Below are 27,760 nucleotides of genomic sequence, written 5' to 3'. Positions count from 1 at the left end.
TGGATGTGACTGTGTCCCCTAAAGCAATCTAATCCTGATATTTCTTTCTCTGCAGGGGGTGGAGGGAAACGCAAAGGCAAAAGCAAAAAGTGGAAGGAAATCTTGAAATTCCCTCACATTAGCCAGTGTGAAGATCTCCGAAGAACCATAGGTAAGAGCTTTTCCCTTCCTTGGAAATGTTGCATAAATAAAAGTCAGTACCTACTTACCAGGACCAACGAGGCTGGAAAAAGGCATTCAGAAATGAATCCACTCCTCACATCCTGCATTCCCTTCTAATAAGGAGCTCTTTATCAGGGAGGAAGTGAGACTTGGTGATTGTAGTTGAAGGTTGGTATTAATTATAGTCTGGCTATGATGGTTGAAGCAACAGGCACTAGCTCTGCCAGACAGATTTGCTCAGCAGCACCATCCTCTATTCAAACCACAACCACAACACTGCTTTATGTAGGTTTTTTATAGGACATGTTAAACTTTTCTGAACATAATTTGTTTTATTGATGTGGGCCAAACACTGCAGATTTGGAAGGGAGCTTGCAATGACCATTTCCATAGCACTGCATTTCTCCTGCTCATACCTGCCAAATTTGAGCATTTTTTTGGCTGCTGCCTTGGCAAATAAGGCATTCCTTCTGCTTATTCCTCTGGAGAGCCCAGCATTACTGGTCTCTCCACAAGAGGTTAACTTCAGAATTTGAGACTCTTTTTCCCCCCTACACATAAAATGCAGCCACTGGCAAGGAATGAATGAGAGGCAAGAATCTGTAACAACTGAGATAACAGGCAGCATAATTTGTCTAACTTGGGTGAACTCCTGGGGTCTGAGTGACAGTGCCCTGGCACTATTTACCTTAGAAATTCACAGAATGTTTATGCAGAGAAAATATGTGGAATGTTTTGAAAGCCTTTTCATGGTCTACTTCAGTAAAATTCTCTTCCCTCATCTTCTGCTGTAGAGCTAAAAGAAGGTAAAGAAAAGAGGAGTGGAAGGAGAAAAGATTGTAGGTTTTCCCCAGTTTATGGCCACTCGACAAACACACAAACCCTGACCAATTTCTGAAGGTATAGAACCTGCTGGAAGCAAATCTGAATTAATATGTTGTAGTTTGCAAAGGGAATTCTTCCTGTTGTTCTATCAGCCTTGGTTTTTACAGGGAAAATTGTCTCAAGTAACATGCTGCTCTTTACAAAGGTGTAGTATCCTAAAGTGAGTAGTTTTAAGCATGTCAATGATTTAGGTTTCTGAAATGCTATTTCTGACCTTTTGTTTGTTTGCTTGGGGTTTTTTGGGGGGGTTATTTGTTTGTTTGTTTAACAATTTCTTAACCCACTAGTCAATGCTAATAACAAAACAGAGAGCCCAGAAAGGCTTTTTCCTCCAAGGCCAGGTTGGATGGGACTTTAAGTGGAAGATCCATGCTCAAGGCAGGAGGATTTGAACTAGGAGATCTTTCCAGCCTTCCAACCCAAACCATGATTGTATGATTCTAAATTTTATACAAGAGAAAGGCTACAGCCTAATTCAGTTTGTTTAGAGATCAAGACAAATATGGGCAGGTTCTGCTCATCACAGACCTCTTTGCCACAGGTCCACCTCCCAGCACTTTTGGTCAGACAGAATCTTGCCACTTTGGTTAAAAAGAAAATCACACTGAGTCTTAAGAGTGTTGCATGAACTGGAGCACTAGGCTATTGAGGTTTCGTCATACTACTCTTTTCTGGATGCTTCCCAAGAGCCTCCAGGGAAAGGCTGGAAGCAGGGATGGGATGGATTTTTTGATTTAGACTGGGCACAGACTGCAGAGCATAGTTTAATGCAGCCCTAAGCAACGGGTGGAAAATGCTGCTGTTGTAATTGTGGCAGTGCAGCCTCCATGTGTGTGCAGATGCCCACATTTCAGTGTAAAAACGTGTGTGCTTTTGCACCCCGCTAAGGGGTACTGAAAAGAGTCTGTGTCTTAAAAAAATAGTGTAGTGTGAAAAGAAATCTGTGAAAAACAGGAAGGCTGAAATAAACCAAGGGTCTGCGACCTGTGTTGACACAATTATGAGTCAGTTCATACCTTTTGGTTACCTCTGTGTTTACAGGAGACTCTGTGTTTGACTATCCATCATCTGGTGTCTTACTGAAAGACTTGCTTAGTAAAACCCTTTTTTCCCCTCCTTCTTGTGCACAGAAATAAAAATCAAAACACCAGAGAGAAACAGTGCTTTTTGATAAATAAACAAACACTGGAAACATCTTTATTAAAAGTGTCATTTAGCCAAAGAGCTATTTTTTTGGATTGCACTTAAAAGCAACTTCTTTTCTCTTTTCTTTTTTGTCCAAAGTACGCAACACCTTTTGCAGGGAAATTCAGTGGCCCTCATTGTGTGCTAATTAAATAGGCAAGTGGAGCAGGGATGCTACACTAATACCTTTACTGGGCTGAGAGGGACTTGTGTACTATGAATGCCTAATGTATGTTTCCATTTACAGCCTCTTCCTGGCTTATTTAATTGTATTAAAACAGCCAGCCCTTTGGAGGTTGGAAAATTTCCATATTGGCATTAGAAGTCCTTTCAAGCTGTGAAAACTGATGTTTGAGACACTACTTACCATGACTCATGTGATGGATGCTGCTGGTAGATGGGGTTCTGCTGTCTTTAAAGCTCATGGATGGTATCTTAGCTAAAGAGAGATGGTTCAAGGGAAGAGGAAAATTAATCAGAAGCAGCTTTAAAAGTTCCTGCATTTGACTCTGCACAAAGAGATGCCACAAGTTTGAGATACCTGTTAGTTTTAAGGCCATCAGTAAACAAAAGTATAAGAAAAAGTTGTAATTTTAATGGCTAGAGTGTTGTTTGGATGATAAAAGATTCTGGATGTCTGTAAATATTTCTGAATGACGCAAAAGGTTCTCTTGGTTAAAAGTGTGGAATTTTTATTTATTTTCCTCAGACCCATTCTGTGCTTTTTACTTCCATAAAAAAAAAAAAAACCTGCTTGGGTCAAAGAGTTGATTATTCTGGTCTTTGGCAAATTTTCTTTCACAACTGTCCAACTGCTATATAATAAATCAAGGGGTTTTTTTCTCCCCCATAGATTGAAGCTTGTGGAGAAACTGCCACAGAGTGTGCCTGTGTTTGTTGCATAGAGTAATTTGTTGCATTATTGCAGAAAACTTTTAACTCCTTCAGTGAATCACTTTCTGGTTGTGTATTGTGCTCAAGATAGCACTCTTGTTAAATATTTATATTTAGTGAGATTTCACAGTCAGGAAGATTAATACTAATTTTAATTAATACATTAGTACTAATTTTTCCATTCTTGGTTTAAAAAGAGAATAAAAATCCTTTCTAAGCCATTTAACCTCTTACATGACGTTTGCATTCTATATATCCAAGATAAAAGTAGCTTGAGCTTCCAATGATGGCAGGTTCTTTGCAGCATTGTTAAAAATACACTTGTGTGAGAAACACTTTGTAGAGATGGTGAACAGAGTAACTGGGACAAAATTGAAGCCACAGAGTTCACAAGCTCACTTTTTACAATAGCTGGTTCTTTTTCTCCCGCCCTCACTTTTTTTGGGTATTGTACTTTTTCAGACCTGATCAAGGCCTTCACCTACATGACTTTTTTTCTGTTGCTTTGGAGGCACATGGAAGGTGCAGGCTCTGCAGTGGGTTTTCTGAGCTGCCAGCATGGGTGGTGTGGCACTCAGGGAGCAGCAGTGTGGACATCAGTGACACAGAGATGCCTGAGTATTTATCCAGCTTCCTAGAAATGCTTTGCAGCTGCTCTGAGCTCCATCCTGTGGCAGAAAGTCTGCTGCTTTCCCCAGGTTATCTCATTTAAAGGTAGCTGGGGCCTCCTGCTCTGCTCCACAGTGCTGGGACATCTTTCAGGAATTCCCACCAGTGATTCTTGGGTTCCTTGGCTTCAGAGGTTTGCCTGCACTGCAGACATGGGTGAAGAGTCTTGGAAAAGCAAAGGATGATTTTCCAGGCTTGCTCACAAGGGAAGCTGTGCCTGAGAGATGAAGTGACAATGCAGCCTATCAATGTTCATTGATAACGTGCCTGTGTAGGACCCTGCCCAGCTCCATCTGGGAATGGTGACAGACCAAGTGGATACAGAGGGAATGGGGATGTAGCAACAAAATACAGTCCACAGGCAGATCCCAGGGTCTGAGACTGAGTGGTGCTGTCACAAAGTTCAGGCACTGAAACTGCAAAAGAGGCATCAAAGACCAGCCTGCTCAAAAACACAAAGCAGTAGCCCATTTTCTCACCACCAAGTTCTTCACCTCTGATGTTTGCAGTGATTAAAAAGCAAAGTTGGTAAATATAATCCTGAAGCCAACAAATAGATCAAAGGAAGGAACTGTAGTGTGCCTTCCACTGTAAATAACCAAGCTCAGCTGGTTGTAACTTCTGTGATTGTCTTGTAGTATTGGTCTGAACACTGCACTTAAGCTGGTCTCATGTTTTTGGCTAGAACTGGAGTTTAATTAAAGTTTTTGAGAAATATTTGTTTTGTAGAAAGCATCAGCTTCTGTTGGAAAAAAACTTACATTTTTATTGGAAATAGTTTTTCAACAAGAAGTCAGAATTCCATGGCCTGAAATGACAGCAAGGGAAATTGTGTCCTGTTTTCTTTCCAAGTGTGTAGGCATAAGGGTAGCTGTATTGGGAAGGTGCTGGTGATGTGTGTGAGCATACAGGCAGAGCTGAGCACCCAGCACAGAGCTCCACACCACCTCTGGGAGGCACTGGGTTTTCTGCACACCTGGGGAACTGGAGTCAGTGAAACAGAAAATGCTGTCTAGTCAAAAAAAATAAGGAAAAAATACAACATGCTGTATCGTTGTTATACTGTTACTGAAAATATGTTTGTAAAGAAATTAATGTAATTTGAGGCCCAAGCTGATAAACACATAGACTCACAATGAATTTCCTATCTACACAGGGCATCCCATTAAATTTAGTTGACATCAGGTGGGTTTTTTCCAGCAACCAAAATCATGGTCTGAGTGAAAAGTAGTTTTCCCTTAGATACCATAATATAAGAGACATTTCAGTCTCTGTCAGCAATAACAAAGGGATGCCTTGCTGGTGTTCCTGCATCGCCTAAGAGCCTGCAGGACTAGTACAGAAAGAGCAGAGAGAGGGGAACTCAAGAAGGACTACAAACAAAGTTGGAAGGACTGCTGAAAGCTGTGGATGAGATTTATTGCTCTGGAAAAAGTTATGCAAATTTTTTTGGATAATGTTAATGCAGAAAAAAGTCTCAAACCATTTCATTTCTAAAGAGGAAAGTCCTTCCCCTTGACAGTGCCCATTCCATACACTTCCCTTCCCCTCACTTTCTTTCCTTCTGCAGTAGGCAGAACTTTCCTCTCTCTTCCTTGAGCCAAGAGGTCTCTGTTGCTCCCTCAAAGCACAGTTTATGTAATCTTTCCAGCATAGACCTTGCCTTCAGAGTTGCCCTCTAGTTTCTTGGATTTGACGTCCTGTCCCATATCATGAATACATCTAAATTAAATTAGATACTCTGCAGGGGCAGGAACTGACCACGTGATAGAAACTGTTCCAGCACATGAAATGATATGGCTGACGTCAAAACCATATTGTTTGTTTACAAACCCACAGTTGGTTCAGTTCCTTTCTTTAAAATCCTTCAGATTCAACTATAATTCCATCATAAACATGGGTTTCTAGTGCTCTAATGTGGACAAATAGAGCAATGTTTGGTGCCCTTGCAAGATTAGCTGTATCCAATTTTGAGCAATGGGTGGAATTGAGAATGGGGTTTTTTTCTTTCAATTTTTTTTTTAATGCCATCACAGAAAGTATGTGAAAAACAAGCTGTTTTATGCATCTAGTGAGACTCAAGACTAACACTGGGAGAACAGGCTTCTTGCAGCCTGCTTGTGCCTGACAGCTTCCAGGACGGGAAGGGGACACAGGGGAAATGAGTTGAAATGTTCTCAGTCCACATTCTATTTACAGAATGTATTTCACAAGACTTAATCCATTAAGTATTACCTTGGCAGGGGCAACCCAGCAAGAAACCAAGAAAGATGTTGCTATTCTCCATAAAGATTAGGCAGCAAAATCTACATCCCTGTATCAGTGAGCCCACAGTAGTCACTGTTCAATAGAAAGCCTCTTAAAGAACCAATATTATCACTAAAACTCTGTATTTGTGTTTTGTGGCAAAGACTGCATTAGCCTTTGCAAACTGGGAAGGAAAAAAAATGCCACAACACACTTTGAATTACTTTCCATACAGTGATATGCAGGAAAAAAATTAGAAGAGAATACATCCTTTTAAAAGATCCATTTCATCTCTTGCTGAAAATAGAAGTAGATATTGTGAGCTGCAGGGTTTTTCATTATCTTATTAGGTAACATGAGTCATTAAGTCTAATTAATACTTATGCAGTGATTTGAAATTGTAAAATGCCATAGAAGTGCTCGCGGGTCCTGTTAAATAGTAGCACTTGTTTGGGAAGGAAATTTATTTTAAAACCAATTTAGCATTTGCTGGATATGGGAACTGAGAGGTAGGGCTGCATTTATGGTAAAAACTGTCTCTTCTTCCTGCTGGTCTAGCATGTAACTTTGCTCCTAGTAGTGATGGGAAGGTGATGGCAAGGCAGAGCAAGCCACTGGCTTGGCTGTCTCTGCTCAGCTCTGCTGGAGTCAGTGAGAAAGTCTCCCTTTAAATTAAATTGTACAGGAGCACTCTTACACTGCAGGAAGGGAAAAGGGAGAGAAAAGGTCTACCAGACGCACACTAGAGGGATGCTGTGAAGTGAACTGCCTGAAATCCTCACCTTTGGGGATGCACTCAGGCTTTTAGGGAGGGATGGGATTAACTTCAGTTAGTGCTTCTTGAGGAAAAGAACTCATTTGGAGTAGTTGGTAAAGGAAGCATTATTTTAACTTGGCTTCTCCTGGTTATTACAGAGCCGTCTAGGATTGTGGCTGGCTTTGTTTTAGGCTTTGCTATGAACAGTCATGCTGCAAGTATGGCACGCTGAAAATGCTGCAGGTCAGGGTAGATGAACTTAAGAGACTGAGCCCTTGATGGAAACATTTTGTACCAAAACACAGATTTTTGAGTCACATGCGTGTAGTAAAAAAGTAGTTACTATTCTGGTTAAAACTGGAAACCTAACTTTTGTCTCTTTTATTTCCTCCTTCTTTTTTTTTGGTGGAAGAGGGGCAGGAGAAAAGAAAACATCCTGTTCTCTGCTTAAAACCAGAAAATAAGTGGTAATCTTAATTTACATGAAAGTCACGCAAAGGCCATAAAATATTTGGAGTGAAGTAAAATTCACATTTCTTTCTATCTATCTATCTATCTATCTATCTATCTATCTATCTATCTATCTATCTCTATTTGAAATATATGCAAAGCATAAAAGCAATCTTGTACTTCTTTTTTCAACTTTCTATCTGTCTTGGTAGCACTGCTTTTACTGAAGAACTCTTATGTACTTTTTCAGCATGAGGTGCAGTTCTTCCTTAGTTGTGGAGGTCCTTGATCTATGCACTTCAGTTCAACCAGCTTCATTATCTTTTCTTGACAGTGCAAAGGGCCAATAAAATCAATACAGATTCAATATCTCAGTTTTAAATATCACTTAGGGCACTGCAAATTATTTTATGGGCTAATAGGGTTTGGATTCTTACTCCTTGTAAATCTATGTCTGAGGTGAGACTCCAGATGAAGTGTCTTAGTGGAAATATGGCCCATTGCTGTCCTTATGCTCATGATTTCTGGCTTTCATGGAAAAAAGAGGTTGTGTGTTTTTAGGATAATCCCACACCTAATCAGGTTTTAAGACAAAGTGGGAGGGAACTCACCTGGGGAATGGAACTTTCTGGTGGTTTGGCTGAATCCTTGAGATATTGCATGTATTTTTCAAGACATCACTATGTGCAGCTTTGAAAACACTTTGGAGGTGATAATTTGAAATATTTCTCTGTGTTCTGTAGATCAGAAATCAAGGCATGGCTGTGAATTCTGTTACATATTGCTACTAAAACAGAACCCCCACTCAGCAGGATCAAAGCAGGAGCTACGAGGCCACTTCTGAATAGAGCTCCTGGTTATGTCAGGACTATTATTTACTTACTAATCACATTTTTACCATGCTAAACTAATGACAGGGAATTCTAAGAGAAGTGAAATAAAATATTCTGTACTCTAAATTGCTATCTCTTAGCAGAAATAATGGAAAGGATGAGTGAAAGTCCAGTGTAGGAAAGGGAAACAAAATCATAGAGCAGGATGGTGTAATGTAAACGATGAGAAATATACCGAGTTTGGGTAGGAGGGTAGACTAATGTTTGATTTTGTTGAAGAATTCTCTGTTGTTCTGGAATTTCTAAAGTGCAAAAATGATTCAACAAGTATAATCCTTAAAAAATGCGTTATGGACCAAAACATTTAAGTCAACATTAAATGAAGCATATTAAGAAAAGTTTTACCTTTCTGGATGAATTACTGATTAATTTCAAAAGATGGGAAGCCTCTAAGGCTCACAAAAATATAATCTCAGCAGATAACTACAAAATCTTTGTACCTGCCAGATTTCACCATCCTCCAGCCCTGCACTAGCATTATATTTGTACAGTGGCACATTGAAGGTCTCTTGACGTCACATTGACTTTCTGAGCTCTCTCTTGGGCAAGTTAGGCCAGTGTTGACAGATTGGTGGAGGCTGTTCTCATGAGCAACAGGACCTGGCTCAACTACATACGAGTATTTGCAATGTTGAAACAGCCCTCTATAAGTAAGTGCTTTCAGGCTTTCCTAACTCCTGCTTCAAAATATTTTTGGCATTTGTAAACACGGCTTATGGAAAAACATGGTTTTGAGCACAGGAAGAATTTGGTGTAAGTCACTTCAGAGTTATTCTGATCAGTCCAAACAAACAATATTCAGCACTTGAGTGTCATGTCCATGACACCTGACCTTGTGGCGTGGGTGGAGTTGGTCCCGTGAGCAGTGACTTCAGCACCCTGAGCTTCAGGAGAGGTCTCAGAAGTAAGCAGGGAAACCCTGCAGAGGTACAATACTGACCTTAAAATGCAGAAGGGAGAAATGTGTGGTGGGGAACTTTACTGAATAGCATAAAGCATTTGATTTAATGTGGCAAAGTGTGACATGTTTATGCCAATCTTATGCCAATCTGACAGCCAAAGCCAACTGGCAGCCATACCACTTCAAGCAAGATCTTTTTCAGATCTCTTTGGCTGCACCTGCTAAGCCTGAGCATGAGTAATGAGGTGGGATATCTTTGGGAAGGACCTCTGTACTGGTGACAGGTTGAGGTCCACATGGGAGGGACCAGAGCTGTCTTTGGGGAGGGAGCAGGCCAGCACTGTTGGCTCCTGGAGGCCTCTGTGTGGCAGGTCTGTGCCCAAGGAGGATGGAGATTGGAAGACAGGAGACTGGGTGAGCTGGGGGGACACTGTGGGTAAATAAAGATACATCCCCTTTGCATAGTCAGTGGGAGTATTCCTGAGGCTTGCTCTGCTTGTGAGAGAATTCCTAGCATGAAAAGAATGGCTGTTAAGCAGCCCTAGTGGTGGGATTGGGCCTCATGACTGTCCTTGGCTCCACAGAGGCTTCCTTCCCCCAAGGTAGAGACTCAGTCCTTCTGAGATTGCTTTCATCTCTGCCCAGGAGACTGTGGGTGTCTGTGGGGTGCCATAACCTCATTATCTTCCATGGGAAAAAAACCCACCCAACTTCTAAAAATAATGTCTATGCCAGTATTGTCAGTGTCAGTGTGACTATGAATCAGTGGTCAGAGCTGTGAGGGAGAATTGCAGCCTTTGCTCCCTGTTCTTTGCCATGGACAACCCCTAGTCCTATGACTGGGACTAGTGTCCTTTTTAGAATCTACTTCAAAGTCTCCTCAGGGGCCAGAGCCTTTCTTATGAGTTAAAAATCAACTTGTTTAGGTAAGATCTTAAGGAGTGGAAGGAGGCAATGCAGAGTTTCAAACTTGGCAGAGGAGCTGCCAACGCAAAGGTCACACAAGGTTGTGGTTACTCCCACTGTGCACTGCAATGGGCTCTGCGCATTAGTACAGACTGGGATTACAGCAGGGCCAGCACAGAGACAGGGAAGACGTGGATCCACCCTGTAGCCATGTGGTTTTCACAAGTTTTCTGGCACTGGCCTCTGTTCCAAATCCTAAAGGAGCTCTGATGGAGACCCGCCATCCTGGTTCAAAAAAGGGATAGGGTTTTATTCTCAATAGCACCATTGAACTACATGGAAAGTAACCCTCACCCACTGCCAATTACTAGTAAAGCACCTACATACTGCTTGAAATCTGTAAAGAGCTCCATAAGTGCTCACTGTAACTCACAGGAGGTAGAATATTCCTTTATTTTCTCTTGGTTCATATCATATGAGACCAATTGAAAACTTGTCCTTCTCCATCCCCAAGGAGAGATTATGGGTTTTTTTCCTAAGCCCCAGTGTTTTTTCCTTGTTCATTGCAGGGGGTTGGAATAGATGACCTTTAAAGGTCCCTTCCAACCCAAACAATTCTATGATTTTAGCCTTCTGTCTCACCCATTGCTGGAGGGTGATGATGCTAAATCACATCTCCCAAAAAGCCTTTATCCTTTGTGTAAATTAGCTGATAGCTTCCTTCTACTGATGCAAATCCAAACAATGCTCTAGCTGGCAGAATTATATGGAATTCTGCCTTGTCTGTTTTTTGCCTCCCATGAACAAACTAGTATTTCCCTAACAAGTCCTTAGATTTGGCAGTTTTCCAGGGTTTCCCTTTTTCGTAGGCAGCAAGAAAGGGAATCTCATCTCACTGCCAATGCACCCACTGCCAGCATGTATTGGGAAAGAATCAGAAACCCTTTCCTTTAACTGCCTCATAGAGAGAAAGCACTGGGAGTTCAGCTGGAGGCTCTGCCTGTGAGATGTGGGTCATCAGGACTTGAATTAGAGAGAAATTAAAACACTCCCTTGCTTTTCTTCCTCTCTTTCTTACCCTTCCTTGATGCAAATTTAAGTCCTGCTGACAGTTAATGCACAGTTAGCCCTTGAAAAGGAGATGTAATGCATGTCTCCCAGGCAGGTGCAGTCTGACTTCCCTCTCTGTGCTCTGGTTCCTCCCAGGGTGGAGGCACAATGGCAAGAGAGAGAATATTTCAGTGCCCATGATCGCTTGCTCTTGGCTGGCTCTGCCAGCCTGAATGCCAGTTGTGGTGGTGGTGGGTTTTGCATAGCTGTGGGTTTGATACCAGTTTGGCTGCCAACTGGCAGCTTGAGCTCTGTAACTTTCAACTCCACAAGTGCCATGCCAGCATCTGTTTCTCATCCTACAGCGTTTTAAATAATGCACATTTCCAGCTGTCTTCCCCTTCCTTCCCAATTTCAGAGCACAGTTTGCTGGTTTCATTTGTTGCTCTGAGGTGCATTTCCAGGCTGTGCAGTTTGTCTGCAAGGCAAAGCTGGTCAGGGGGCTGTAAGATTCTGTGTGAACTGTCCATGTCCTCATCCTCCAGCACAGTCATACAGTGAAGCAGAAGTCCTCAGCTGTGAGGAGTCCTACAGCTTGTGGAATGCGTTAATTAAACAAGCATCTCTGAGAGAGGGAAAGTGGTACAGGTCCTCTGCAGATAACTTGGCAGCTCCATAATACAGTATTCACGGCTTCAAGTCCCTCATGGGACAAAAATCTAGCTTTATAGAGGGATTTTTAAAGCCCTGCTTTCCAGTAGGAATGCAATTGAAGAATGCAGCAAAGACTGGAAGCAAGCTGCTCACAAACAGTGGAAAGATTAAATTCCAGGGCTTTGTTTGGGGTAAATTGCTGACCTTCAGCATTAAAGCCATCTGAAGAAAACCATTCCTAGCATACAACAAGACAGTTGCTTTTGCCGGATTCTTCCCTGCATTCAATATGAGTATAGCAGGGAACAAGGAAAATGGAAAGCATAATTCATTTTGAATGGCATGATGTAAGAGGTGATTTCTTTTAAGGAGACAGAAGGTGGAGGGATCAGTGTTAAATATTGTTAAATATTTTAAGTGGGCTCTTGGAAAATCCCATAATGGAATTCCCCACACCCCTGCTCCTTTTATGGCCGTAAATTCTATGTTTCCTGCTAGTTCTCTTTTTTAATTCATAGACTGTAAACCTAAACCAGAACAATTTAACTTATCAAGTTATAAAAATCCTCTATCTTCTGTTGCACAAAGTCAATAAGTATTAGTTTCTTCAGCTCAGTAACAGCTCCTCATTCTGCTTTCTGGGCAGATTTACTCAATATCACTACAATTTCTACCCACTGAGTCTATGTCTCAAGGCACAAACTCTTCCTGCCAGATTACGACTAAGCTTTTCCTACAGTGGCCTTATTATTTCCCAAATTTCTCCTCCTCCTTCAGAGCCTGGGAAAGCAGATGAACCCTACAGGATGAGCTGGGGGTCATGAAATCCAGGCTGTTAGAGCTGAAGTGGGGAAGTGCATTCCAGAGGAGACAACCCTTCCACCAGGAGTGTTTGCAGCTCCGGCTGCCCTCCAGTCCACACAACACCAAGCTGATACTGAGCTCTTTAAGTGATTGCAAGTGACATGGCCTGGAGCACAGAGACAGCAGATGTCTGGTATTTAGGTTGTTATGGCTCGGTGTTTTCCACTCGAGCTGGAACTCAGCTGCTGGCTAATGACAGTCCTGGGGACCCTGGAGCAGGGCACCCGGGAAGGAAAATCCATTGAAAAGCGTCATGCTGCTCTCAGTCGTTTGAAGGGGGAGATGGGAAGCCGGCAGAGGCATGAATCACTGCACAGAGGTCTGTGTTCAAATGTCAAGCCCACACTTTTACCATCAGCCATACGGAGAAAACCACTTGGCAAATGCAACCCAGCCCCGAACCCAAGTGACAGAACAGCCTCCTTCAATTTGGCCTCTCACAAATGCTGACTTTTTCATTGTGTTTAAGGAAATCAGTTCTACTCCTCACCCCAGGCTTATAAGCTCCAGTTATATCCTTGCACACTATTGGATTGGCCTGTCTCTCAGCTGTCCTAGAGCTGTCCAGTTGTGATGTCCTGGCAAAGCTCTGCATGGAAAATAGAGCTAGGAATGGTGTGGATCTCCCCTGGAAGTTCTGCGGGTCAGGGAGTTGTTGCTTGGCATTGCTTTGCAGCTTCTGTTGCTGAAGAAGGGGAAGGCCATGTGGTCAATGTGCTGTAATAAATATAGCTGAACTATCTGAGAGAACTGCTGTGGGCAAATAGTTATCTGTGGCCTGGAGGAGGTTATCAGTCAACACAGGGAACTCTGGGTCATATTCAGCCCTGGAATCAAACAGATCAGGGTTAAAGAATCTGAGAACAACAGAGTTATGGTCATGGTAAAAGATCATGGTCTAATTCAAGGCAAGGAAAAGTGCATGCAAAAACTAATAGGCAGCATGAGGCAGAGATGAGCAGTAAAACATTAATGCCCCCATTACACATGTCATCAAAGGGCAAAACCAAATAATGAAGAGCAAAACCAGCACCACATCAGGCATCTGTTTTTGTCCTGGTGGAAGTTCTCCTGATCTCTTGGTTTGCCCAGGGCCCTTGCCAAGCAGCCCATGAATTACAGGTGAGTGTGCAGGTGGTTTAATACAGCGGACATGGGAACAACCTGGAAAGAGTGACAGCATGGGCTTATTAGGAGGTGGCAGGAGCCACTAATGTTTCTGAAGGGCTTCACCCAAACTGTAGGTGAACATGTTGTGGTGTTTCATGCTGTTGCTCATTGCAGCTGGGATATTCTTGCAGGCATTTGTTATTTCAAAGTGTACATGCACTGTCATTTCCTGGTGTTGATCTATGCTACTTTAAAATAGAATGCTTAGGATAAAGATCTCACTTGGACCTCCTGGTCTCTAGTTTGCAGCAGGAGAAATTTTTGCCCCTATTAGTTTTAGAGAAAGGTTGTTTTAAGGCATTGTTTCATGGATTTCTTATTATTAATGACCTACCGTAGCTCTTTGAAACCACTGCTCTTACCCAGAACTCAACTGCCAACTCATGGACACAGAATATTGTGGGATCCAGAAATGAAGGCAATGCCACCAGTGGAGCTGGACTGCTGTAGAGCTGTAAGATATTATGTGATACCACACACAAGAAGTAAAAGGTGGTCTCTGTCTGAACTGTGGGCAGTAACAAAGTCAGAGTTTGTTAATCAGTGATTTTTTACCTTCCCTCCCCACTATTTTTTTTGAGGAACCCAGATGTGTTCCAACTGAAACGTGGATACCCACATGGAAATTTGAAAGCCCTGGCCTTGCTTACTGAGCTTTTCAAAGTCATTGGGCCCCTTTGAGTATGTCCTGAAAGACATGATCTGTTTCAGGTGCTTTCAGTTATTTAACCAGAAAATGATGCCAAGGTTGGAGTAAAAAATACAGGAAAATCTGATAAGAAACTGAGGAAGATCAGAAGTTAAAATGTCTCACAAGAATGCTGAATTGTGAAAAAGAGTAGCAAGCCATTTCAATTAGATAAATTATCTGATTTGGAGAACTCCACAGTATAATAGTTCCCATTGAAATCAATGGACTTTTTATGAATTCCTGTGGTATCTTGCAACATTTGTAAAACTTTTCACAATGATGGATGAAGAGGGGAATTATCTGAATAATGCATTACAATACCTTAAGTAAGGCTGTGCCAAGGGTGAGGGAATGGATGAAATCCTAGTGGTCAACACAAGGAACTGAGGAAAAGGGAACTTCTGGGTCTGCTCAGTGAAAATATCTCTGAGAGGTGCAGATTATTGCACACTAGAGCCAGATCTGGCCACTCTTGATGATCTAATCAGTATTGATTGATGAGAGTAACCAAAACCAGTTTTCTTAATTGTGCTGGAAATTTTATGTATCCCTTCTGTTGTGTCTTTGCTGACTTTCTGCCAGTATTTGCACAAGCTGCTGTCACTGAACAGTGTGGATTGATTCTGGGGAAAGTAAGGCAAGTCAGCCATACTCACCATGTGGACTGTGTGATTCAAAAGTGGTTTGGCCACTCCTAAAAAATGAAGAAAGAAAATTCTCCTGGTCTTTGGCAGAGAATAAGGTGACAACCTTCCAAATACCCAAATTTCCTTTCGTTTTAAGTCTGACATCCAAAAAATGGGGAGGCTGTTGGCACATTATAAGTGAGTTCATCTGAGATCATGTTGATACACGCAAGGGAAGCTGGCCAATGGGACAGGGTGGAAGAGAGACCTTTTGCAGATGGTTTGTTGTTTTGTTTTGGGTTTTTTTCCTGGGGCACTTACCTTGGACACTCCAAGGCAAAAGACATTTGCTGTCATCCACAAGTGTTCTCCAAATGCTCTACCTCATTTGGCAGCTGCAGCCAGGGTTGACCCACACACTTGATGTTGCCCAGAACTGTAAATTCTGGTCTATGTAGTTTGTTGTGAGGGGGATTATCAGATGAAATCTTTTACTTTAGCTTGTGTTTGCTCTGCTTGGACACTGCAGCTTGTATGGCATTTTTTATTTAGAGTAGGATGTTAAATGTAGTGTCCTGGCCAAATTCCAGTCTGAATGTTTATATTCTGCTCAATTAAATGGCACTGTTGGATAATTATATGAGAGGAAACTGCGGTGCTTGTCCTTTGCTAGTAATGTATATACTATACCCTTAAGATCTGCGTTGTGGAGCGGCATGTTGGCTCTGCTCTGAGGACCATGAAGTCATGAGTCACATTAATAATGATACCAAGCACTAGACCAGACCTTGTGTATTCTTTTTCTTTTTTTTTCCTTTGTAATCTCAAAGTTTATTTTCTTACTCTTGCAGTATTGTTGCTTTTTCTACAGCATTAGTGTCCCTGAATTATCCCATGATGTCTCCAGCATGCTGCTGCACCACCAGTCCACACAACGGGTGAAGGATGAAAAACCAGAGCTTTTAATCAGGGTAGTTTCTCAATTGCATATTTCTTCAAGAGGCTTGTTTAGTCTGTTTCTGTTTTGCCAGAACGTGTGTTTTTAGAAGTCTCCTCCTTTACCCGTTTAAGTCATGATTCTCTTTTGCTACATCAATAGTAGTGGTTGAACCTGAGAAGACTTGGAAGGTGTCTCTGACAGGCGTCCAAAAGCAATGAATATTTATTCATATTCTCTAAACCTTTCCACTGCCCGGGTAGGACTGCCCTGTTTTTCTGTGTTTATTCAGTGCCTAGCACCATGGTCCTCTCCATATGTGCTTGGTCCTGTGCCATGATTAGGCATTAGCACAGTAAAATAATCTTTATTAGTAATAATGCTACAAATTAGTAACAGGAAGAGTGAATGAGGAGATGTGACTTTGCTTTCTCTGTGTTGCTTCTCTAGGAGATTTTTCAGGCAATTATTCCAGCAAGGCAATTCTGCAAGGGTGGAGCAGAGATCTACTCCTGTCTTCTCTCTAAGTCTTGTATTAGTGGTGTAGCCACAGGTTTCCCCTCTTTGCAGGCCAGAACCAGGTCTTTACTTAATTTTTAAAAGTATTGATTGAAATACCTCATTTTCTAAGTGCAAAGAATGGTAGAAATTACTGAGCTGTAGAGCTAAGTCAGGTGTATACTGGCCTATTGAAAGGTAGCAAGACTCCAGGTTTTGCCTAAAAAAGATGTGTGCCACAGGGTGTAGGAGCAGTTATAGATCTCATTAAGGCCAAGTACATTTATTTTATTTTTACCTGAAGCATAATTCATTCAAGAAGCTTGTTCCACACGTTATATTTTTAGATAGTTCTGGGCCCAAACGATAAAGAAAAGCTGGTAATTTCCTCATAGTTGGGTTGCAGCAAAAAGAACAAGAACAATGGTTTCTCAGGGGGAACTGATGGCTCCAGCCTTCTTCCATGATGCAGCTGGAGGCTGCGGTTCACACCTGAAGAACATGTCTTAAGACCACAGTTTTAAATATCAAATTCACATGTGAACTAACATGCTCAACCAACTCCAAGTTGCCTTTGCATCCCTTGACTTGAGAAGTGCTGGAGCTGTGTGTCTGTTTTTTCACATGGGGTTGGCCCCATCCAGAGGGTCAGAGCTGTACTAAGGATGATGCTGGTCATGCACAGGCAGTAAAATGATCTTGCCATGCAACTGCTGCTTCCTAAGTTTTCTTCTTGACTTCATCTCCACAGATGAGATCAGTGGAAAGGAAGATGGGAAGGGAATAGCATGGAGATTGCAAAACATGCTGGGAGAAATGTACTTTTCCATGCATGTCTTGCTTGCTGGACTGCACATTGCTCTTTCCCTGATGACAGTATTATGTGCTGGGTTTTGCTGGTAGCTAGGCAGCTACCCAGAGCAACAAATCCAGGTGCCAATGAAACTTTCCATTGACTGAAGTGGGTTCAAGGACAGCAGCAACAACTCACAATTCAGTCTCTTCTGAGGCCACAACACAAGGCCCCATACAATATTTTTAACTGCAAATTATTCTGAAATCTCTCTCAAAACATAATCTGTGCTTCATGCTGCATATCTGTACCAAGGATTTAGAAGAAAAATGGGTTATTAGTACCTAATTTACATTTTATGTTTTATGCTTCCTGGCAAGTTAAAGCTGTGGTCAATGGTTCGGCCCCAAATGGCCTTTCATTACTGAGGCTGTCCAGACATTCATAACCTTCTGAGTCCTTACCAAAGAGGCTCATATTGGTGCCAGAAGTTTGAGAGAAGAGAGCGCCTATGTGGAATACGTATAATGTAAAAAACTAAATGCAATTCAAGGAAAGTAAGGTAATATTAATCCCTGATAAGGGGACAGAGGTGCTTAATTTTTAAAAATCATAAAATTATACAAACCACTGCATGAGTCTTATGCAGCTTCTCTTGTTTTTCCTCCTCTTCTGCTGTTTTATGTTTATTTATTTAGGAAAAAAAAAATCTCTGGAAAAGAAGCTTCTTGTGTTTTGATTCCCATATATCCCTCAAAGATAGCATCCTCTGAGTTTTCCAGTCAGGTCTTCAGCATTCAGAGAGACTACTCACAGGTCAAAGGCCCCAGACATCAGCAGGCAGGACAGAACCGGCCCTGTAACACATAATAAATAATAATGGAGTTTCTCCCAAAGCCAAACCTTCTGAGTAAGGGTTGCTGTTACTGGTGGACTGGGCAGCACCATCCATTATTAAAGTTGCCTAATATTGCACATTATACGATTAAGATTTTGCCAGAGTTATGTAGTCTGATATTTTCCATGCTGGATGTTTTCTGTGCTAGCATTTTTCTTTTCCTAGCATTCTTTTTTTTTTTCTTTTTCTAATTAAAAGTAACAGGCTGACGGTGGGAGCCAGGATTGATTAGAAAGGCAAAGAAGCAGCATCATTCCACTGAGGGAATGAGCGCTGCTGAAATAACTATAGCTATTCCTTAATTACCCAGGCCAAGGGTGTAATAGTTTATTCCACTTCCAGAGGAGATCAGTTACAGTGCACGTTGTTGCTGAGGGAGTTCACAAAGCTTAACAGTATTTGGCTGCAACTCATCTACCTGTACATCCTCTCAGTCAAAAATGAAAGAGGCCATCAGGGTGTATGTCAGGAAAGGAGCCCATTTTGAGGATCTCTCAATGCTTTTCCCTCCAGTGAAGGAAATGAGCCACTTCAGACTGAGACACAAAGTCTTTGCAGACATCTCCCAAAGGGTGTTGACTTGGAGAGCTGTTGCAGAGTTGCCTGTATGCAGTAAATCCATTTCCCACTTGTACTGCTGCAGATCATGTTTCCAGTGTAGGACAAGTCCTGGGATCAGATGTATGGGGGATCTGGGACCCATTACCCAGAAAGATTGAGATTTACTGGAGAAGTGGAGGGAACTTGCTCATCCTAGGGATGTTACAATGGAGGAGCAGTACTGCTGGGAAAGATAGCAAAAAGTTAGAGAGGGAAAGTGAAAGAAAAAACATGGGAATCACTGTCCACAGAGATTGTAGAACTGGGGATGATCAGCTATCACAGTTTACAGCTCCTTTCCCAGCTGGCAGCAGCACAAGCAGATACACTGACATACCTGTTTCAGCTCTGCTGGTATAGGTATCACTGTGAGTGTCATCATGATGGACTTTCTGTTTCAAAGAAAACTTAGGAAAGAGCTCAGGAAAAGCTGTGATAAAAGGTCGTTCTTCAAGTTGCCAGTTCAAAGTTCCCAGCTCTTTGTGTAAGCTCATCCTAAAGAGGAAGACCTTCTCTGTTGGTCCATAGCAATTTTTTCTCCTCAGTTTTCCATTTCCCTAAAAGCTTAAGAAATTAAACATGCAAAAATATGTGCTAAAACAACGAACATCTAAAGTAAATTTTGAATTAAGGCTGCCTGTGCAGCTTAAATTCATATTTCTGTAAATATCAAATGCTTAATTTTCTTCCCCAGGAGCCCTAATGCACTCAGTTCAAAAGCCTGAGTTAGTTTGGGGATGAAAGTGGGTTGTCTGATAAATGAGGATAGAATGACCGACTCATTTATTGCATGAGGTAAAAGGTGTGTGACAAATTTAAACTGGGATTTGCCGCCTCAAAGGAAATAATCTCATAGCCCAAGCAATTAAATAGCACACTAGAGAACTGGACAGGGATAGATCTTATGTGATGAAGGCAAGTCACCCAACATTAGTTTTTCACAGTTGGCCTCTAATTTTTCTTTTTTTATTTTCTGAGTAATTGCCTTGAGATTTTTGAGTCTTGGTTACAAACGTCTCCAACTAAAGCAAATGGAAGGTTGGCGTTGGACAGGGAGAATGGCATATAAAGTTAAATACACAGAAAATCAGGTCACCCCAATCAGTGGATACTTTTTACCTTAACTTTTGTATGTTTAAGTTCCCCATCTGTAAAACTGGACTCTGTCTCCCAGGGGTGGGATGCAAAGAGCTCCATGTGAAGTATTCAAAGGCTGCAGTGGAGAATGTCACAGAAAGGCCCATGGTGAAATGAACCACTCTGTCTTCAGAGCAGGCCTGACTGGTGTGCAGTAAATACAGTCTTGGGCCACACATTGAACCAGAGGAGAGAACAAAATACTGAATAGCTGCTCATTAAGTAAGCACTGTCCGTCCTGTGCATTGAATGGGGTGAGGGTCCTGTGGGAAAAGCAGTTTGCACTGATGTAATTAAAGACTGTACCAGGACGCAGACACAGTCAGGGCTGGCATTCAGGCTGCACCAGCAGCTTTATTTTAGGTTTTTCCTGGGTTTTGAGGCTTAACTTTGCAACCTCAATCACGTTCCTTTAATAATTTGGGGAGCGTCGATGCAACACTACAGCTGAATTCTTCCTTGTGGAATATTATGTCTTATTAAAAAAATATTCTGTAATCAAAAGTGAATGTGTTGCATTACTTCCTGTTTGCTCTCCATGCTGCTACGGATAATTGCTTCTTTCCTGCGGGTGGAATGAAGACTGTTGAAGTCCAATGGCCTCAACCGTGGGCTGCTTATTCCATGTGGCATGTAAGCAGCAGGGATTTCCTTGTCCCTGGCTGGAGACCTGCATACTTTACCTTTTCCATGCAAGTAGGATGAAATTAATCAGTGTTGGTTTTCTCAGCAAGCAATGAAATTTCAACCACTGCAATGTCGGAGGAGGAAGATTCCTCAAAGGGGACCAGGAGAAAATGCATGAATGAGAAGTTCCTGCCAAGACATGAACACTACACTTGAGTGTGTCTGAAACGTTGGGCACAGAGAGTAAATAAGCCCCTTGACAGGTCTAGCCTAAATACCCAGCACTTCCATGGCAAGTAGCCCATACTTTCACCGACCTTGGCATCGAGACGAGGATAATATTTTTGCAAGGATGAACTGCACTCAAACAATGTCTCTAATGTTTCAGTGTCGTTGCAAGCATGCTTTCCTTTCAGATCAGCCGTGTGGCTCTTCTTTTCTATCACTTCTCCCCTTTTCCCTTCATAGAAGTGCATTTTATGTGTCTGCTGAAGAGGAAATCCCTGTCTTCTGTGCAGTTCCTGGGCTGAGGACCCAGCAGACAGTGCACCTCAGTCCTGGGAATGTAGCTGTTAACCCTTAGCTGATTGTTCTCTTCCAGTCAAGCTCACTGTATTTAGTGCTCCCATATCTCACTCTCATAGGAGAGCCTGCCCATCTCTAAGGGGATAATTGTACATGGCAATCTTGACTTCCATACTCTTTGAACTCTTCCCAGCAGCTGTTGCACTGACTGAAGCAGCTGGAGCAGTCTAGCTGTGCACAGAATGTTGCTGGTGGAGCCACAGCTTGCTCTAAACATCTGAGAACCAAAAACCTTTATGCAACATCTGCCCTACCCATTCTGGAGGTTGGCAAGAAGGTACAAGCACAAGAGGCTACTTTACTTGGTAGAACTGAAAGGGCAAATCTAAGTGGCTGCCCCATGGATGATCCTTTTCCCCATCTCTGAGTGTCTGTTCACTTTTATGGACACAGAGCTGACACTTCACACAGAGAGAAGGCAGTGGGAGCTGCTGCAGAGTTCTTATTTTTAGCCTCATCCACCCCACTTCCCAGTATTTTCTTGACCAGAATAACTTGAGATTTCTCAAAAAACTAATGGCATCTAGTTGTGATGCTCTTCTTAAGCACACCAGAGCTACTCCTTACCATGTACCCTGGTACAGAAATTTATAAAATAGCCAGATTAGATCTCAGTAGGTTTTTTAATGCTCTGCTTATTTTACAAATCAGTGTGTGCAGACCTCCTGGTGATACCCTTGAGCAAAGCAGTGCCTTAGTGAGTCAGCACCTGGCTGGAAGGTGCTGGAGAACACTTCAGGCAAGCATCACATCTCACTTATTAATGCATTTCTTCAAATCTAACATGTAGTGCAAGGGGATTTTGAAGTATCCTCCTCCAAGTGAGAAGCAGTATGTCTAAATATGTTCTCAGCACCTAAATATCACTACTTACAAAGTAGGCAATCCTAGTTGAAGTTCCTGCCAATTTTGTCTTCTGTCTGCTGAAATTCTTTCAGTAACTTTGAAGGTGATAGTCTGGACTCCTTCTTTTGCAGCTCTGAGCACCCTATTTTGTGTTGCTGAATATTTGTGGCTGTATGTTGAAATTTAGAAAGAAAATGTTATGAGATGAGGGGAGGGAAACACTTCAAGGGTAAGATGTTTTTCATATGACACTGTGAAACTAAACTGAGAAAAAACAGGCAAAAAAAAAGAAGAGATAAACTGAAAAAAATGCAAATATTAGAATAACCTTTAAAACTGCAAAAGTTCTCACATAATTTGCCTATGACAACCCAGTTTTCGTAAGAATATCATGAAAGTTCTCTCTAAAATTGCTTTTTTTTTTGTAGACTAAGTGCGAGTGTTCATGGTTTCTGTGTCTGGGCACCAGCTGCCACACCCTCTGCATTGATTGCAATAATTTGGTATGAATTGATCCTTGGTACTGCAGACTTCTGTCAAGAAGGAGAAAAAAACACTTTCCATTGTCAATCCCCCCTTTTGGTGCCTTTGGGGTCTCTAAGTGATTTTAAAATCTCTTTTCCACTTCTCGTATCAATTTTACTCAGCAGCTCAGCTCCTTCACGCCCACTCAGAGGGGGCTGTCACCCAGCAAGCAGTGAAATCAGCCTGTCAGTATAAACCAAGGCAAAGTCAGTGCCTGTATTAGAACAAATAAACCACTTGTAGTTGAGCAAAATACCCTGTTAAGTGGTAATTTGGCTGTGTTGTCACAGGTCAGTGATACCCTTAAAATTAGTGAGTGCATTATTTTCTCTGATTATTTAGGTTGGTGGTTGAGCTAATTTTGCAATTTTCTTAAAGGTTGGGAGTGACAAACACTTGTAAAATAAGTGGAGAGTTTGACCAGTGTGGAGTTTTGTTGTACTTGAAGTTTCGAGTTTCAAAACGTCAGGAGAAAAACTGAAAGGAAAATAAAACACAACCAAGAGAACGTAGCAAAGTAACAACTAATAGTATCTAGTATTTTGTTAAAGGAATCACTAATAAAAGGGCTGAGATGCTTAGGACTTGCAGTGACTGTTGAGCAGCATGCAGAGTAAGTAATGCCCGTGAATAGTTTTATTATGTGCCTGTGAGTAGTGGGTGCTGCTTAAATGCACACAGAGGGACTGTGCTGGTGGCTCTGTGCTTTCTGCCATCGCACTGACCTGGTAAAAGTTTTGTCTTGCTGCTTCGGTTTCTGCCCGGACTAGTTTAGAAGCCAAAGAGTAGTTTTGCAGAAGTCTTTTCGCCTTTAAGAAAGTGATTCACAAGATGTCTCCGTTAGTTTCCTGGAATGGAGATGTTTATTTTGTGCTATGTACAACAGCAACAGTTCTGTAGATTTCATAACCTTAAACATTCAAATCGCAACTTTTACTGAAATTTTCTTTCAGCAAGTGTTACCCGGAGTTTCACCAGGCAGGAGTCTAAATAGCAGCACTAGACAGAAAATAAGTTTGGGACTTCAGTTAAAATCTTTTAGATTGGGCATGAAAGTCCCAAATAAAAAACTGTCAATAGCCACCGTCTTTGAGAACAAATTATCCAGTTCTGTCATTCCCATCGAAAGCGGAACAAAATGAGAACAACCAAGTGTTTGTTCCACCAATTTCTCAGGGCGTTTCTGAGGTGAGCTTTCATATTTCTTTGAGGGTTTTTTTTTCCCATTCCTCTGGCCTTGCCACAGAGACATTGTTGAAAGTCATTTAAGAAGATAAAGACAAACTCCTTTCTGGCCGGGGTGGTGATCAGGGTTGTGGTGTGGGCAGCCCTTCCCCTGGGGCTGCACAAGGACCACATTAAAGTGCTGGGAGATTCTGGTGGTGGTGCATCTTCTGTGATCAGTGTGAAGCAGTTTGGAAGCCCACCATGCCCTGAATACCTTTGTGACTGGCCACAAAGACTCTGTGCTCAGGAAACCTCACCAAAGGCATTGATCCAGGGGTATGTGCTTTTCAAGTGTCATTTATGGGAATGGAAACCAACTTGCTACTAGTAATGTGAATTTTTTGACTAGAAGTGTAACACACCTGCCCATCTGTCTGTCTGTCAGCCAGTCAGTCTGTCTCCCTGCTCTAGTTTGCTTTTTGTTCCTTTTCTATGTACTGTTATTCTAACTGGCAGCCAAATGGAAAAGAAAGGATGTGTTTCAAGAACGTGGTACCTAACAATTTCAGTTAAAAAAAAAAGGTTTTAAAATATTCCCATTGCACATTCACCGTCCAGATTCCCTGGCAATTAATCCTGGTCCTTGCATTTCCACTCTCATGCTGGTGTTGGCTGTGGCACTGAGAGACAGACTCAGTGGTTTATTCATGTCAGTTGTGCTTGACAGAGGTGGGAAAATGTGGCTTGATCAAAGACCCAGTGGAATTGATGGGACTCTTTCCACCCATTTCAGTTGGTTAGAGCGTGGTGCTAATAACTCCAAGGTCGAGGGTTCAATCCCCGTATGGGCCATACACTTGAAGAGCTGGACTGCTTGATCCTTGTGGGTCACTTCCAACTCAGAACATTGTGATTCGGTGATTTCAGCAGGCTTAAGGATCATCTTCATTATTTGTAGCAAATATTTGTTGTCTTTCCCTACACTTTATTACTTCAAACAACAAATTTTTGCTTCTGTAATTTAAAGAGGCTCAAGGATTAATGACAAGCTCTGTCTTCTCCAGCTGAGGCTACTCTTGCCCCTGCAGTATCTGCAGGCTGCTTTTGAATTGGGCTGGAGCACTGACTCACATGGACTCGGTGCTGTTGCCTGAGCAAGTAACTTTTAGAAAATACCAAAACTGTTGGGGGAGGGCTGGAATAACTCAGCAGGGTAACTCAGATTTTGTTAGGATGAGAATTTGTCTTCCACTGGCAAATAGCCTGATCTTAGGGCAGAGCATTTTCTTTTTGCTGTCTGACTGTGCTCCTGGCACAGGGCTGGGTGACCAAATGTCTCCTCGGAGAGAGCTCAGGGTCCCTCCCCAGGCTCTGGACCCCACCGATGTTTTTCTGCTTGGTGACAATATTGAGCTCACAGGATCTTGTTTGATCCTCCTGCTGCTGCTACAAAAAGGGTGGGTGGGTGGGTTGCTATCCCTCCTGCCAAAATCTTTGTCCAAGATCAGCAAAGCCACAAACGCATTTTGGTTCAAGTGCAAACATATTTATGCAACTGTTTGTGGGATTTGACTTTCAAATAGAATTCCATGAGCAAAGCTTCAATGCAGCTGCTTTCAAAAAACAACTCAGAAGATCCTTATATATCACCAAAGTGTGTTTAACTGCGAATCTGTTACAATGTTCTCCAAACATTTTTTCCATATTGACCCAACTCTAAGGTTTGGACCATTTCCATGGTCAGTGTAATGCTGCTGTGATGTGTGGAACTTATCCCTGTAGCCTAATACCATGAAAAGAATGGAAATAAGGAAAGTTGTAAAAAGCTAACGGTGTCTGCATCTGAATAATTACAGTCAATGTTCGATGATCAGGAGATTAAATTTTGTTTGTTTTGAAAAAGACAGCTGACAAGCAGAGAAAATTAAGTTGGCAGGACTTAAAACCAGTTTGGGGTAGTTCCATTGTCTCAAGTAAGCTTGATTGCATTTGTATTTTTAATTAATTAAACTTGGATAGTCAGTGCCAAAACAATGCTTGCTGTAACAGCATAGATGAGGGTCCCCCAATTTTTTGTAGAAAAATCAACCAAGGCCAAAAAATGTGTTCTCATAAGTTAAGTCTTGAGCTTTCTACAGTGATGAAGAGAATGAACTACAGACCTGAACGAGCTGCTGTTTAGAATAAGGAATCTATCAAGCCATTATCTTGTCATAAGTCATAACAATTTTGATATTTTATTAAAAATAAAGAAAGCAGATGAAATATTTATGGTTAGAGAGAGTGTGCTTTTGCCACCAGCAAGAGAACTTCATCACAGCCCTTTGGCTTCAATACTTCCATCCGGCACCTGCACGGCTCCAGACTTGCCAAGGTAAACACTCTCCAAGACAGAGGCTGCGCCGTCATTTTTAATCTCTGTGAAGTGCCAGGTGAATTCTGGAGCTGTATAGTGGTTAATGTATAAAAAGACTCTGCTGTGCTCTCTTGGACTGAATTTCCGCTCCGGGAGTTTGCATTGCAAGCAAACAGTGAGGAGCCACAGGGCTATCCAGCAGCACTCTGGGCTCACACACTTCAGTGTACTTATTCTGGCCACGCTGCTTGGAGGGAGGGCAGTCCTTTAGCCCCATTTTATGGATACAGCGACCTACTGAGGGCTGCAGGGCACAGAATATTAGTTGTACTGGTAACTGAATTCCCACGGGAGCCTCAACGCTCATATTAGCCTTTTACAACATGACTTACTGCCACAGTTCTTAGGAATTTTTGAATGAACTGAAATGTGACATTTTTATTCCTGTCTTATGTTCTCTAACCCTCTGGGCTGCCTCACTTGTTAAATGCATTGCTGGAGGTAGGGCAAGTGGAGAGTCCTCAGCATCTCAACAGCAAGCTTCCATTTTAAAGTAAATCTCCCCAAAACAAAACGCCAAACCAAACAAACCCCAAACCCCAGAAAGCAACAGATGAGAATGACAAAAAACTTCCCTCCTGTTGCTCCATGCATTCCTGCAACATTCCCAAGTAGGCACCGTGAAAAAGAGATCCCTCACGATGTTACTGTACTTTGTCAGGTTCTACAGTTTAAACAGCGATATCCATGTTTCTTCATCAGAAATGGTCATGTATTGGCCGTTTCTCAAAGAGAGAAACCTGATATATTTTGCACTGCAAGTACATGTGTTCCCAGCAAAGTTCATGAAGTCTTGACTGGCCATGGCATCTCCAGGACTGAACACCATCAAAAAATAAGAAGAATAAGAATAAGAATGCAATCAGTGGGACTACAGAAGTGTTAACAAGGCCCATCTCAGGGTCTTGCTTTTGAACACAAGGATTATATTTTTTTATTGAAACATATTTATTAGAGATGAAAAACCGTCTTTTGTAGAATGCAAGAGCTGATGTTCCAGCTTTCCAGATTATTCTGAAATACAAGAGCAACACAGACACTGTTAATAATGCAATCAAAGCAATTTAAATCCTTTTAAAGCATCCACAAAGGATCCTTTGATAAGAAGCAACTTTCATCAGCCTGAAAGACTAGGCAGTTTAGTATGTGCTGTTTATTAAGTTTATATGTAGACAGTGGTAATTCCACTTTTGGCTGGAGAAGAACAGCAGTAAATTATAAGACATCTTTATAAGCACCAGTGTTAGACTTGCTGGTTTTAAATGAAAAATGCATTTATATTTATATAGCTCTAAATGGGGTTATTCAGTGTTTAAGGATGCAATTTGTTTTCCATTAGTACTCTGGACACAAAACAATTCTGCAAACTTTAAAGGCTTTGGTCTTCTTTTTTTGACAAAAAGAAGGAAAATGCTGCAAGTGCACAGTGTATGATGGGCTGTGAGATTCTGTTTAGTTAATTGTGCTGGATATTTTTTAATCTTGCTTTTAATTCTTGCCTTTGCCCTTCATTTCATTGTATGCCCCTGTCAGGGAGCTTACTTGAAGAAAGCTGAGATGGGCTAAAGGCCCCAGAAGTGGTTTTATATTTGGTCTGGTCTCATTAGGATCTCTTTTAGCACAATACCCCCTGAGCTGATTGGGGAGGGAGACATACAATTTTGGGACATCTCTAGCTGAAGTTTCCATCCATCCCAGGGATGGTGGGAATCACTTTGACATGCCTC

General features: G+C 41.9%; 1 protein-coding gene across 2 annotated transcripts in view; it reads left to right on the top strand.

The window, feature by feature from the left end:
- Positions 1-27,760, top strand: part of GRK5 (G protein-coupled receptor kinase 5) — a 162,428-nt gene that overhangs the window by 68,114 nt on the left and 66,554 nt on the right. For both annotated transcript variants that reach the window (XM_071563031.1, XM_071563033.1), the window contains exon 2: positions 56-151. In XM_071563031.1, the coding sequence (XP_071419132.1) occupies positions 56-151 (96 nt within the window). The remainder of the gene's footprint in view (positions 1-55; positions 152-27,760) is intronic.

Source organism: Pithys albifrons, chromosome 9 (assembly GCF_047495875.1).
Source record: "Pithys albifrons albifrons isolate INPA30051 chromosome 9, PitAlb_v1, whole genome shotgun sequence".
In the NCBI taxonomy this organism is placed as follows: Eukaryota; Metazoa; Chordata; class Aves; order Passeriformes; family Thamnophilidae; genus Pithys; species Pithys albifrons.
This window is presented reverse-complemented; position numbering and strand designations above follow the sequence as displayed.